This window comes from Microcebus murinus, chromosome 9 (assembly GCF_040939455.1).
Source record: "Microcebus murinus isolate Inina chromosome 9, M.murinus_Inina_mat1.0, whole genome shotgun sequence".
In the NCBI taxonomy this organism is placed as follows: Eukaryota; Metazoa; Chordata; class Mammalia; order Primates; family Cheirogaleidae; genus Microcebus; species Microcebus murinus.
The window spans coordinates 58,658,235-58,672,475 of record NC_134112.1 but is presented as its reverse complement, the minus strand read 5'-3'; the positions used below and the strand labels follow the sequence as shown (position 1 = coordinate 58,672,475).

General features: G+C 36.2%; 1 protein-coding gene across 4 annotated transcripts in view; it reads right to left on the bottom strand.

Annotated features, from left to right (window-relative positions):
- Nucleotides 1-14,241, bottom strand: part of MAGI2 (membrane associated guanylate kinase, WW and PDZ domain containing 2) — a 1,296,878-nt gene that overhangs the window by 217,842 nt on the left and 1,064,795 nt on the right. For all 4 annotated transcript variants that reach the window (XM_020289800.2, XM_076006486.1, XM_076006487.1 and 1 more), the window contains one exon: nucleotides 10,858-11,496. In XM_020289800.2, coding sequence (XP_020145389.2) covers nucleotides 10,858-11,496 — 639 coding nt within the window. The remainder of the gene's footprint in view (nucleotides 1-10,857; nucleotides 11,497-14,241) is intronic.

Below are 14,241 nucleotides of genomic sequence, written 5' to 3'. Positions count from 1 at the left end.
GATGAAAATAACCAAAGGAGAGCACCAGAGTACATCAAACTGTTAGCAGAAACCCTCTTGAGCACAGAAACCCAGGATGGCCACATAGAGAACAGAAGGAAATGCCTGGCCTCCTCCACCTGACCCCTCAGCTGGGATCAGCTCAGAACCAGGAGGGACTTCCTCCCAGCTTCTCCCTTGTGGGGAAAGGTAAGCAAGAGTATTCGAGCTACCCCCATCAATACCTGGAATACCTACAGTCCTCACCACTGGGGACTCCTGAAGTGCTCACAAACTCACTGAGCCCAGTTGAAGGTGCTGTCTGAAGTTGACACAGCTGTGCTTGCCCTGAGAAGGAGCTGATACTGGGCCTTGCCCCTGTGGCCCACACAGCTACTGTGCTATGCCATCTTGGAACCAGAACCACCGCTAGAGTGTGTCTTGCTCTGAGGTTGAGTGGCCATAGCACCCTTCCATCTCTGAGACTGTGTTCTGCTCCTTGAGGACCAACCTGAAGCTGTGCAACACTTCCCATGGAAACAGTATCTTGGCAGAGCTGCTCTATCTTTCTCCAGTCACTATTGCAACCAGGCCCCTTGTGTCTGAGCTGAAGCAGTGACCTGCATCCTGGGGAAACAGTGCCTTGGCTGTCCAAAGCAGTCATGTCCCCCATGCCTAAGCCAAAATGGTGCCCTGCTCTGGGAAATCAGTACCTTGGCTGCCCAGAGCAGTCACACCCCATTGGTGCCTCAGTTGAAGCAATACGCTGTCTCTCAGGAAATGATGTCTTGGCTACCCAGAGCAGTCATGTTTCCATGTGCCTATGCTGAAGCAGCAACCTGAACTCCCAGGAAAATGATGCCTTGGGCACTCAGAGCAATCATACTGCCTGGGACTGAGGAGAAGCAGTGCATTGCCTACTAGGGAATCAGTACCTTGAACCACACATTCTAGAGCTGAGCTGACATAGTACCCCACATCCCAGGAAAACAGAATATTGGCTGAGCTAAGACATTACACCCTACAAGCCAAACAACTCTAATACCCTGCCTCCCTGGAACTAGACTAGACCCCTAGACTCTAAGCTATTGAAACACTCCCCTCCGCAAAGAGTAGAGTCATTGCTGTGCAGTTCCCTGCCCCTCAGGGCCTAACCAATAGCTGTGCTCCACCGTTCTGGCGTCCTTGCTGTCTCTGCGTCTGACCTCACAGAGTCTTGGATACTGCTGTGTCCCACCATCACAAGGTCCAGAGTCATTACTAAATGGTGTCTCATCTCTTGGGACCTGAGTTGCCACAATGCCCTATTAGCTCTGGTTCTCAAATGGGTCTGTCCCTCAAGGGCTGACTCACAGCTACAACTCAGCCCCCTGGGCCTGAATTGTTAGAAACTGCCACAGAGTCAAAGCCCCTAGCTATGAGGGTAGTCTGTGTCCAATCTTGCCCTAGAGAGTGAATCTGTGCCCTGAGACCCAGGTGCCAAACAGGTTAATAAGACGCTGAGCCCAGGACTCCAGCTTCATAGCCACTCTTAGCATCTATGCCCTGGAACCCAGTGCTGCCACAGCTGTGTGTATACCATGGCAGACTCAACATCAGTATCTCTGCTATGTCTCCCTATTGTGGTGAAAACAAGACTAGGAGTACCCCCAAAGCCCTTGCTACTGAGAACCCTTACAACATATGCTACTACTGTTGCTGCCACAAACTCCTACAGCCCAGGTCACTGAGACACCCCAATCATTGCTGAAGAAGCTGCACAAAGTTTATAACACTGAATAAGCTCAACATCAGCCACCACACCCTTCCCAACTGGCACACTAAGATCCATCTATGGGTGAAAAATCTTTCTCTATGAAAGCCATCTGTAAAGTCTAAAAGAGGTGATTATTTCACCGGGTGCACAGACATCAACACAGGGTCACAAGAAACACGAAAAGCAAGGAAATATGATACCACTAAAGGAACACAACTTTCTAGTAACTGATGACAAAGAAAAGGAAATTTACAAATTGCCTGAAAAGGAATTTAAAATAATGATCTTTGGGAAACTCAGTGAAATACAAGAGAATACATGTAGACAATTAAAAAAAAATCAGGAAAACATTCATGATATCAATGAGAAATTTAACAAAGTGATATATATCATAAAAAAGAACCAAACAGAAATCGTGGAGCTGAAGAATTCAATGAATGAAATACAAAATACGATAGATAGCTTCAATAGCAGACTGACTAGATCAAGCAGAAGAAAAAATCTCTGAACCTGAAGATAGGTCTTTTGAAATTACCCAGAGAGAAAAAAAGAAGTAAAAGCAAAAAGAGTAAATATAGCCTACAGGACTCATGGGACACCATTAAACAATCAAAGATTTGCAATATGAAAGTTTCAGAAAGAGAAGAGACCAAGATAGGTATAGAAAACTTATTTAATGAAATAATTGCAGAAAAATTCCCAAGTCTTGGAGAATATATGAATATCTAGGTACATGAAGCTTAGATTCCCAAACAGATGAAACCCAAGGAGGTCCTCACTGAGGCACATTATAAATTAAACTGTCAAAAGTCAAGACAAAGAGAAAATTTAAAAAGCAGCAAAGAGAAGAATGTCAAGTCATATATAAAGGAATTCCCATTTGACTATCAGAGGATGTCTCAGCAGAAACCCCATAGGCCAAGAGAGAATGGGATGATATATTCAAAGTGCTGAAAAAGAAAGCCCCTGTGACTCAAAAATACTATAACCAAGCAAAGCTATCCTTCAGAAATGAAGGATATATTCTTTCTCAGATAAGCAAAAGTTCAGGGAAAGCATTGCCACTAGACCTGCCTTACAAGAAATGCTTAAGGGAGCTCTTTGAGTAAAAATGAAAGGATGCTAACTACTAATATGAAACATATTAAAGTATAAAAATCACTTATAAGGTAAATTTATAGTCTAATCCAGAATGACTCAATATTGTTATGGTGCTCTATATATCATATATATATATCTATATAAAGATTAAAACTCAAAACAGTAAAAAATAATAGCTATAATACATTGTTAAGAATTACATAATTTAAAAAGATATAAATTGTGACATCAAAAATATAAATTATGAAGGGGGCATGGTAAAAAGTCTAGAGTTTTTATATGTGACTTAAGTTTTTATCAGTATAAAATAGTCTATTATAACCATAAGATGTTTTAGGTAAGCCTTCTGGTAACCACAAAGCCAAAAACTACAGCAGATTAACAAACAATAAAGAGAAAAGAATCAAACCTTAGCACTAAAGAAAATCACCAAATCACAAATATAAACAAGAGATGAAGTCTCTCCACTCTGCTGATCGTTTCCTTTACTGTGCAGAGCCTTTTTAGTTTGATGTAATCTCATTTGTCTATTTTTGCTTTTGTTGCCTGTATACTTTAAATCATATAAAAAAATTAATTGCCTAAACCAATATCATGAAGCATTTGTTCCATGTTTTCTTCTAATATTTTCATATTAGGATCCACAAAACAACTAGAAAACAGTTAACAGAATGGCAGTATTAAGTTCTTATCTATCAAGAATTACTTTGAATATAAAATGGATTAAAATCTCCAATCAAAAGACACAGAGTGGCTGGATAGATTTAAAACACACAAGATCTAACTATATGCTGCCTCTAAGAGATCCATGGCAGCCTAAAGGACATAAGTAGGTTGAAAATAAAAGGATGAAAGAAGGTATTCCACAAAAACAGTAAACAAAAGAGGGCACCAGTGGCTATGCTCACATCAGATAAAATAGAGTCATTGGTGAAAGCACAGTTCATTTGATAAAAGGTGCTGGGAAAATTAGAAATTCACATGCAGTGAAATGAAACTAGATGTCTATCTCTTACAAAAATCAATTCAAAATAAGAAAAAAACTTAAATGTAAGACCCCAAACCATGAAAATATTAGAAGAAAACATGGAAAAAATGCTTCATGACATTGGTTTAGGCAATTAATTTTTTTTTGATATGCTCTAAAGTGCACAGGCAACTAAAGCAAAAATAGACAAATGAGATTACATCAAACTAAAAAGGCTCTGCACAGTAATGGAAATGATCAGCAGAGTGAAGAGAAAACCTACAGAATGGGAGGAAATACTTGCAAACTATACATCTGACAAGAAGTTAATATTCAGAATATACAAGGAACTTAACTCAATAGCAAATTATAATAATAATAAGGATAAATAAAGTAAAATAAAATGAAGAATGGGCAAAAGACCCAAATAGACATTTCTCAAAAGAAGAAATACAAATGGCCAACAAGTATATGAAAAAATGCTCAACATCACTAATCAGGGAGATACAAATCAAACTATAATGAGATATCTCCTCACTCCTATAAGAATGGCTATTAGCAAAAATACCCAAAAGATCAATATTGGCCACTATGTGGATAAAAAGGAACACTTGCACACCGTTGGTAGGAATGTAAATTAGTACAGCCATCATGGAAAACAGTATAAAGGTTCCTTAACATATTAAAAATAGAACTACTATATAATCCCACTACTTGGTATACTATCCAAAAGAATTATTGCAGCACCATTCACAACACCCAAGATATGGAATCAACCTAAGTGTTCATCAGTGGATGAATGGATAAAATATGTGGTATATATATACCATGGAATACTATTCAGCGATAAAAAGGAATGAAATCTTGTTGTTTGTGACAACATGGATGAATCTGGAGGATATTATGTTATGTGAAATAAACTAGGAACAGAAAGAGAAATATTGCATAATCTCACTCTAATATAAACCCAAAAAATTGTTCTCATAGGAATAGAGAATAGAACAGTGGATATTAAAGGTTGGGAAAGGTAGGTGGGAGAAGGGATAGGGAGAAGTTGTTCAAAGGGTACAAAGTTACTGTTAGGAGAAAATAGCTCTAGTGTTCTTTTGCACAGTAGGATGACAGAGTTAGCAATAATGTATATTTCAAAATGGCTAAAAGAGAGGATGTCGAATGTTCTCACCACAAAAAGCAATAAATGTTTGTTGAGGTGACGGATATGAAGATTACCCTGGTTTGATTGTTATACATTATCAAAACATCATATTTTACCCTATAAATATATAAAATTATTATGTAACAATTAAAAATAAAAAATAAAATCCTCTAAGATAAATTAATTTGATAACAGGAAGGCACAAGGCCATAACACAGTTCAATACATTTAAGAGAACTAAAATCACATAAAACATGTTCTCCACATGTAATTATTAGAAATAAACAATTGAAAAAGATTTGGAAAATTCCGAATGTTAAAAAAATAAACAATTTTCCAAGTAACCTATTGATGAAAGAAGAAATTACAAGGAAAATAAGAAAGTATCTTGGACTGAGTGAAAAAGGGAAACAGAGCATATAAAATTTATGGGATTAAGCTAAAGAAGTACTTTAAGTAAAATTTATAATGTTAAGTGATTTTATTAGAGATTACTAGAATCATGAAGCTTCCTTCTCAAGAAGTCAGAAAAGGAAAAGTAAATGAAACACAAAATAAACAGAAGAGAGGAAATTATAAAGACCAGAGTGGAAAACATTGAAATAGAAAACAGAAAAACATAAAGAAAAGTCAATGAATCTAAAAGTTAGTTCTTACAAAGGAATTCCATAAAATTTTAATAAAAACTTTATGGTAATAGATCCAACTTAAATGAACTATAAAATTCCTAGAAATAAATAAATGAACAAAACTGATTCAAGAAGAAATAGAAAAAAATTGGAATAGGCCTAAATCAAGAAAGAAAAATAAATTAGTAATTAATAATCTTTCTACAAATAAAAGTCCAGCTCAGATGATTTTAATGGTGAATTTTATCATACTTTTAAGGAAGAAATAATATCAATGCTACACAAACTCTTTCAGAAAATAGATGGGGAAGAAACACTTTCCAACTCATTTTGTGAGGCCACCTATTATCCTGACACCAAAACCAGAGGAAGAAATCACATGAAAAGAAAATGACAGAACAATCTCCCCTCTCTCAAAACAAGTTAAGAAATTCTTAACAAAACATAAGCAGATAGAATCTAGCAACATACAAAAAAGAATTATATACCATAACCAACCGGTGTAATCCCAGGAATGTAAAATTAGTTCAATATCTAAAAATCCTGTCATGTAATATACCATTATTAATAGAACAAAGGGCAAAAACTACATGATAATCTCAACAGATGCAGAAAAACATCTGATAAAACTCAAAAGCCATTGATTATCAAAATGTCCAGCAAACTAAGAATAGAAGGGAAATATCTCAACCTGATAAAGGGCATATAAGAATCCCACACTTAAAATCATACTTAATGGTGTAAAAATTATGCTTTCCCCTTAAAATTGGCAATAAGATAAGGATGTCTGCTTATATCTCTTCTATTCAACAGCATGATGGAAATTCTAGCTGGTGTTATAAAGTAAGGAAAAGAAATCAAAGGCATACAAATTGGAAAGGCGGAAATAAAACTGTCTTTATTACTATATGACATAATAACTATGTAGAAAATATTACGGAATCTATAAAAAGCCTCCAGATTCACTAAAAAGTGAGTTTTATAAAGTTGCAGTATACAAGATCAAAAATAAAAAACAAATGCATTCCTATATATTAACAGTGAACAATCTGAAAACATTAAGAAAACAATTCTATTCATAATAACATCAAAAAGAATATAATTGCCAGAAATAAATTCAACAAAAGCAGCAAAAGATCTGTACATTGAAAACTACAGACTATTACTGAGAAGAAATTAAAGATCCAAATAAATGAAGAGATATACCACATTCATGAATTAAAAGGTTCCATGTTAAGTTGTCAATTCTACACAAATTGTTCTATAGAATCAATGCAACACCAGAATATCAGCAGGCCTTTTATGTAACAGAATAATTAAAAATCCAATCCTAGTATTTCTATAGAAATACAAAAGACATAGAACAGCCAAAATCATTTTGAAAGAAGAGAAAAAAAGTTGGAGGACTCACACTGTCTAATTTCAAGATTTAATATAAAGCTAAAGTAATTTAGAAAGCATGATATTAACATAAGAATAGACATATAGATCAATGGAACAGAATGGGGAATCTAGAAATAAAGCTTCACATTTCTGCTGATTCATTTTTGACAATAGTGCTGAGGCAGTTCCATGGAAAAAGATAGTTTTTTAACAAATGGTGCTTGAACAGTTGGATATACATATACAAAAAATGAATTTAGACCCTTCACACTAGACACAAAAATTATCTTAAGATGGTTTGTAGACTAAACATAAGAGCTAAGACTATACAATTTTGAGTAGAAAACAGAAGAAAAACTCTGTGACCTTGGGTAAGGCAAAGATTTCTTAGATATAGCACTAAAATAATGATCCATATGGGAAAAAACTGATAAATTGAACTTTATCAGAATTAAAAACTTGTACACTTTGAAGGCAACATTAAGAAAATGAAAAGAAAAGCTACAGACAGCAAGAAAATATTTGCAAATCATGTATCTTATAGAGGTTTCATTCTCTGAATATATGAAGAACTTTTACAACTTAATAAGAAGACAAATAGCCCAATATGCAAATAGGCAAAATATTTGAATAGACACATTACCAAAGAAGATGTATAAATGCTAATAAACACATGAAAATACGGTAAACATGAAAAGATTAGAGAAGTTTAAATTCAAACCACAAAAAGGTGTCACTACTCACTACAGTGACTATAATAAAAAAAGACTCATTATACCAAGTGTGGGCAACAATGGGCAGAAACTGGAAACCTTATACACTGCTGGTAGGAATATAAAATGGTATAGCCATTTTGGAAAACATTCTGACAATTTCTTAACAATTTAAATGTACACTCTTCATACAACTCAGTAATACCTCTCCTAGGTATCTACCCAAGAAAAATGAAACATGCACACACCAACACTTACATGCAAATGTTTATAATGACATTATTCATCAATGCCAAAAACTGAAAACAACTCAAATGTCCATCTACTAATGAATAGACAATAAAAGTTAGTATATCCACACAATGGAATACTACTCAGGCATAAAAGAAACAAGCCACTCATACATGCACCAACATGGATAACTCTCAATGGCATTATGCTAAGTAAAATACTATTAATATACACTGTATGATTCCACTTATTTAAACACTCTAGTAAGGTAAAACTACTCAGAAAGCAGATTAGGGGTTACCCGGGGTTAGGGGTAGGAGTGGGGATGGGTGAAAATGGGCATGAGGGAATTTGGGATGGTGAATATTCTAAGGATTATGGTGATTGTTACAGAACTGTATCATTTTAGCAAATTTTATTATACACTTACACTGGTGAATTCCATAGTATGCAAATTATACACATGATGTATATAAAAATTAATTATTCTACCTTAATAACCAAGATATTTTAAAGACATATGTGTGTATGATATCATCCCATCTTAATTAAACATACTATATATATTCACATACATGTGCTAGTAGACTAAAGACTTCCTGGGAATATACATACATAAAGTTTGCCTCTTGGAAAAAGGACTGAAAGTCTGGGATAGGACATGAAATTACTTTTCATTGTATACCTTCTGACATTATTTGCTTAAAAAAATTAAACTGTGTACATTGTCACTTTATAAATAAAAACTCCTGGTAAATAATTAAAAACAAACAACTACAGTCCTGATGTAAGGACCCACGACTGTTACTCTGGTCTTGAAGATCTATGCTTAACTGAATGATGTCAGAAGCACTTCTGAGTCACCTATAATAGATAATCAAAGTGAATTTCATCACAAAAGTATGATGCTAGTTTCTATTAATTTCAGAGAAATGAGTGCAAATTGTGGGAGTTCGGGGAAACTCAAGAGGTTTTCAACTAGAAGTGCTAGAAGCATCACAGAGTACTACATTCTGCAATTCTACATTAGCCAGAAAATAAAAGCAAGCCCCCCACTCCCAAACACAAACAAAATGCAAACAAAACTTTGATTATTTGAGAATTATATGGGGCAGAGCAAGAAGGAGGATGAGTGAGAACAGGGTAGCCTAGCTGATAGCAGGCACAGGCACACAATAAATCTTTTCAGAAAGGTACAAATTATAATCATATAAATAGAGGATTTCAAAGTACTTTTCTCCTGCTATGCCATGCTTTTAGAAGAGGCCATTATATATAAAATGTGTCTGAATTTGTTTTTCCATGAATCATACAGTGGATATTGCACAGTGTTTTTCAGTTATACCTTTTAATGTCAAGGACTTATTCCAAATATTTGATTTTTAATTGAACACTATGAAGATATGGCTATTTAATTAGGAATATTTGTTTTAATCTTAAACAAGCAACGGGATAAATGAAAATACATTGTCAACATTTAATTATCAAAATTCAAGTGATATTTTGTAACAGTGCCTTAAGAAGGTCAAATTTAAGATTGTTTTGTTATCATGTTAATTTCTCCCTTTAACATAGGAATATAATATTTTGTACAGTGTTGCTCATAAATGTCTGGTACTTTTTGTCCATTCCCAAACAAGAAATCAACAATGTGATACCTCCTCGAAGGGGAAATATCTGCAGAAAAGGCCAAATAAATCATAAAAGTTTCTTCTTTCTTTCGGCTTTGACTGCTTTCACTTGCATTTCAAATGGACAGGGCTTTCATGTTGTTTTGAGTGCTTTGAACAGGAAATCACCTGTTTGCCACACGTGCATCCTTCGCACATGAGTTCCTCATTGTACTGATCCTCTCGACCCATCCCTGCTGTAGCCTCTGTGTTCATTTGGACTCAACACACACTTAGTGAGCACCTATTGTGGGCCACTCAATACCAGGAATGATACTATTTTGTTATTACTCAACTATAACAGATGAGGCAGCTGAGACTCATGGACTTTAAGTGTCCTAATTCCCCAAATTGGCGGGTGGGAAAACCAGGACGTAGCCTGAGTCTTTTCTCTTACACTCTGTTTTTGGGTATCTTCTTTATCTGTGGCCCCTTGCCTCCCTCTGCCCCCTAGTTTCATTGGTCGTCAAGAGCAAGTGGCAGAGAAGTCAAGGAGGGGCCCTCTGCTTCGCCCCATTCTCTTCCCCATAGGGAAGGCAGAAGGGGAGAAACATCCAGGACTCAGAGCTTCCCCACACTCCTCACTGTTCCCATTGCCATACTTCTCCCAGAACACTCAGCCCAGAACTTCAGCCCTTCAGCCCTCACCCTGGTCCATAACTTTCTTCCCAGATCATGGGAGGCTCTATGGGTAATTGTTGCCAGAGCAGTCCCTGTAGCAGTGGAAGAAGTGTCCCGAATAACCCTATCCCAAATGCTGAAAAGATTTTCCTATAGCAACACAGCTCCCAGTGGTCCTTATGGGGATTATCAAGACGATGCTTGGGATTAGTAGGGTTGAACCAACTTCCATCCACCAGCCTGGAATCCTGAGTACAATTCAAAGCATTGCTTCCTCCAGAAGAGCATGTTTCTTAATTAAATCAATGGGAAACCAGTTTGAGTTCTCTACAACTGATACACTAATGAACTTTTGAAATAAAACACATTCATAGTTGGGGATTCAATCTTTAACTCTCCATGTTCATATCAATATGTTTGTAAGACTGAAAAACTATTATTATTGTGTTTAATATAAAATAGGAAAAGATATATTCTCCAAATTAAAAAGCACTGCTTACTACACTCATGGTTTTCTCTCTTACTCTTTTACCTTGACTTTTGAAAGTATGATTTCACCCAATTCCAGAGAAACCTTCATTTTGACAATATTACTAAAGGGCCCTACTATTTTACCCCCATATGTTATTGTTGAGCCACAGTTTGTCTTACCTCCTCGATGGATAATCAAAGAAGTCTCACTTCCAATGGGGCAATCCTTAAGTATATCCACTACTTCTGTATGGCTCAGGTTCTGTACATTCTGCTGGTTGATCTCAACAATGAGGTCACCTTCACACAGGCCAGGGCATCCCTGAATGTCAAGTATTTGTTTCACCCGCTGTCCTGTAGGACTGTCGGCAATAGTGAAGCCAAAGCCCTGGGCACCTTTCACAATGGTTAGGGTCATAAGTTCAGCTTGGGTGGCCCCAGAAGAAGCCATAGACACATTGTCATCATGGACGGGTGGTGGATATGTGCCATCTAGCTGACCATCAGCTGGCATGGAGTGCAAAGAATGAGGCGGCCGATCTGTTATATCTGGAACTGACTGTGAGGTCCGAGAAATGTATTCCAAATACGTTTCATAGTTATGTCTTCCATTGACCATCACTGGAGGTGGCCTCTCCATTATTGCAAGGGGTGGCACCATGCTGTTAGCAGGATCTTCAGGATCAAAGGGCAAAGGGTAGCCACGACACAACACCAGGTTGACACTCTGACCAATAGGAACAGACTGGAAAAGTTTGACAACATCTGCATGAGTGTGCCCAAGGACACAAACTTCATTAATATAGACAATGACATCACCTGCAAGGAAAAAAAGAAAGAGATTGACAACATGAGGTAAGTTCAATTAACACTAACATAGAGAAATGGAATTATTTATGTGACTAGTGACAGAGGTGCCCTGTTTCTCAGTAAGCAGTGAGAAAATCAATTAGAATAATACTTAAATTCACTTTAGGTGACTCAAGGTTACAACAGGTCTGCCAACAAATATAATGATCAAATGCTGGAAAAAAATGCTGTTTGGTTATTCTTGAAGTTCAGAAACAACCTCACATTCAGAAAAAAGGCTCAGAAAAAGAAGGTTAGAAGAATTTGTACCTTGAGGAAGCACATGTTCGATGCTTCTTTTGCATCTTCATTTCCATCTTCAGTACAACTCAGTTAATAAAAATTTCAAGCTATTGGGAAGTGGTGGTCATGAGTTTGGGATGAAAAAGAAGGCCCTGATATATGGGCTTTTTGATATGAGTCAATGCCTTTTCTCTTTTTTATGGAAGAGAAAAACATTTGCCCATTTACTTTTTTTCCATCTATAGCAGGTGTCAATACAAAGCTTCCATGTATATGCAAGCAAAGGTTAAGAGCACAAGTCTGGGATCAGGGAGCTGGGTTGATTATCCTGGTTCTGCTACTTAACAGATACAGGATATTGGGCAAGTTACTTACCTGCTTTGAGCCACAGTTTTTCATTTGTAAAGAGTATTCAATGAGCTAACACAGGAAAGTGCTTGGCACAGTGCATAATACATGAGTGCTTATAAGTGTGGATCATTATTAATATTATTATTATTAAAATAGAATGGAGGAGAATTTGGTCCTTGGCTTTCACATAAGAAGCTGCCATAGGCTCGTACTCTCATCCTAGACTGATATTTCTGTTGATCATTTTCAATAGAGGCATTTGTCCCCTCTCTGCAATGAATTATCACAGATTTGCAGAAGTCTACTGGTTAGAAGCTAACTTTATGATATTAGAAATACCCTGAATGCAAATTATTCATTATAAAATACATTCAGAGAAACAATTTTTTCCTCCTTAAAATGCAGAAAATCATGGTTGTTTGAGATAATTGTTTTTAAAATTTTTCAGTTATGTATGAATAACAACTTTATTTTTAGAGAACTGTTCTATCATGGATTGGTATTTTTATCTTCACAAAATATAGTACTTGAAAATTGAACTTGCAAATTGAGATTGTGCCTGACTATACTGAAGAGTATATGAGGAATGAAAAGACATGTTTTCACAGATTGTCAAATAAGTAACTCAGCAGACATCAATTTATCAGGATAATTCTGAAATGGGTAGTGCAAATGGCTAGGGATTTTATTCTGAGACATCCTTGCCCATCAAAATTGCAAACATCAAAAATGAAAAAAAGAGTTGAACTTTGAGTTAAATACTTTTCTAGTCTTTCATAGGTATAAGATATAAAATGATTTCTTCATTAAATACACTTAAAAATAAATAATTGCATGAATAAAATAATCCTAAGTAAAGTACCCTCAACAACACTGCCTTCATTAACGCTCATTCTTCCCCAATGCTGGGGAATTGTTTGAAAGTGCTAAAGATATAGACAGAAAGACCAGACAGACATTTTCAGGGATCCAGGCTAGGCCTGGCTGGAGAATATGTCACAGCCTGTCAGATGGAACTTCACTCTCTCATTACATCTATGGGAGAGAGTGCTGAAGTGCTGGCTGGAACACTGGACCAGGACTCAGAACTGAATTGGAATGGCTGTCCCCTCCCTCTTGGCTATTGTGATTCCTCATTAGACTGTGGCAGCTGGGGATGCTTTGGGCACCATTTTCAATTGATTCTGGTCATCTCAGTGTCCCAGGGAAGTGGCTGATTCAGATAGACTGCTTTTTTCTTCCCGTTTCTTCTATTTTTTTTTTTTTGCACACTTAAAAAGTTGAAAGAATAACAAAACCTTGTGTATCACCATCCAAGCTAATGATTAGAACATTGCTCCTATTAGTTCAAACCCCCTGGACTAGCACCTCTCCCCCCACCTATATGCCTTCTCTGCCCTTTCCAAAGGTAACCAATGTCCTGAATCTGAGGCTTGTTATTTACATGCACTTTATATTTTATGTGTTATATAGGTACCCACAAAAACAATATATCTAAATACTAGTTAATTCCTAAATAACAGGAAGCCCTATAAAGTGTTTTATATATTTTAAGCCTTTTGTAAATGGTATACATTTTAATATTCTGTAATTTTTCTCAAAATATATATTGTGATACTTGTGCCCCTAGTTCATTAATTTTCACTAATCTAATGGGTGTGATCATAGTTTTGATTTGCTTTTCCCAGACTGCTAGTGAGGGAGATTAAATTCTCACAAGTTTATTGGCCATTTGGGTTTTCTCTTGGGTACATCTCATATCCCCAATCTTCCTAGTCAGTGTCAGCAAATCTGAGTCTTTTTTCTTATTGTGACTATTTGTGATGCTCACCTTCATTCTTGATCCAATAATCTCTGTAGGTCTGGGAGGCTGCATGAGATAGTAGAGATTATATGGGATATGTAGTCAAAAGATTTTGGTCTGAGTTTCAGCCTTGATACTTACTAGCTTTGTGACTTCCAAAAGCTAGCTTAAATCTTCTGTGACTCAGATTCTTCAGAAGTAATGAGGAACAATAAAAATAGCAACTTACTATTCTCTGGGATATAACAAACGAGATCATACAGGTGAAAGGGTTTGCAAGCTGTAAATTGTTATGCAAAAGATGATTGCTATTTCAG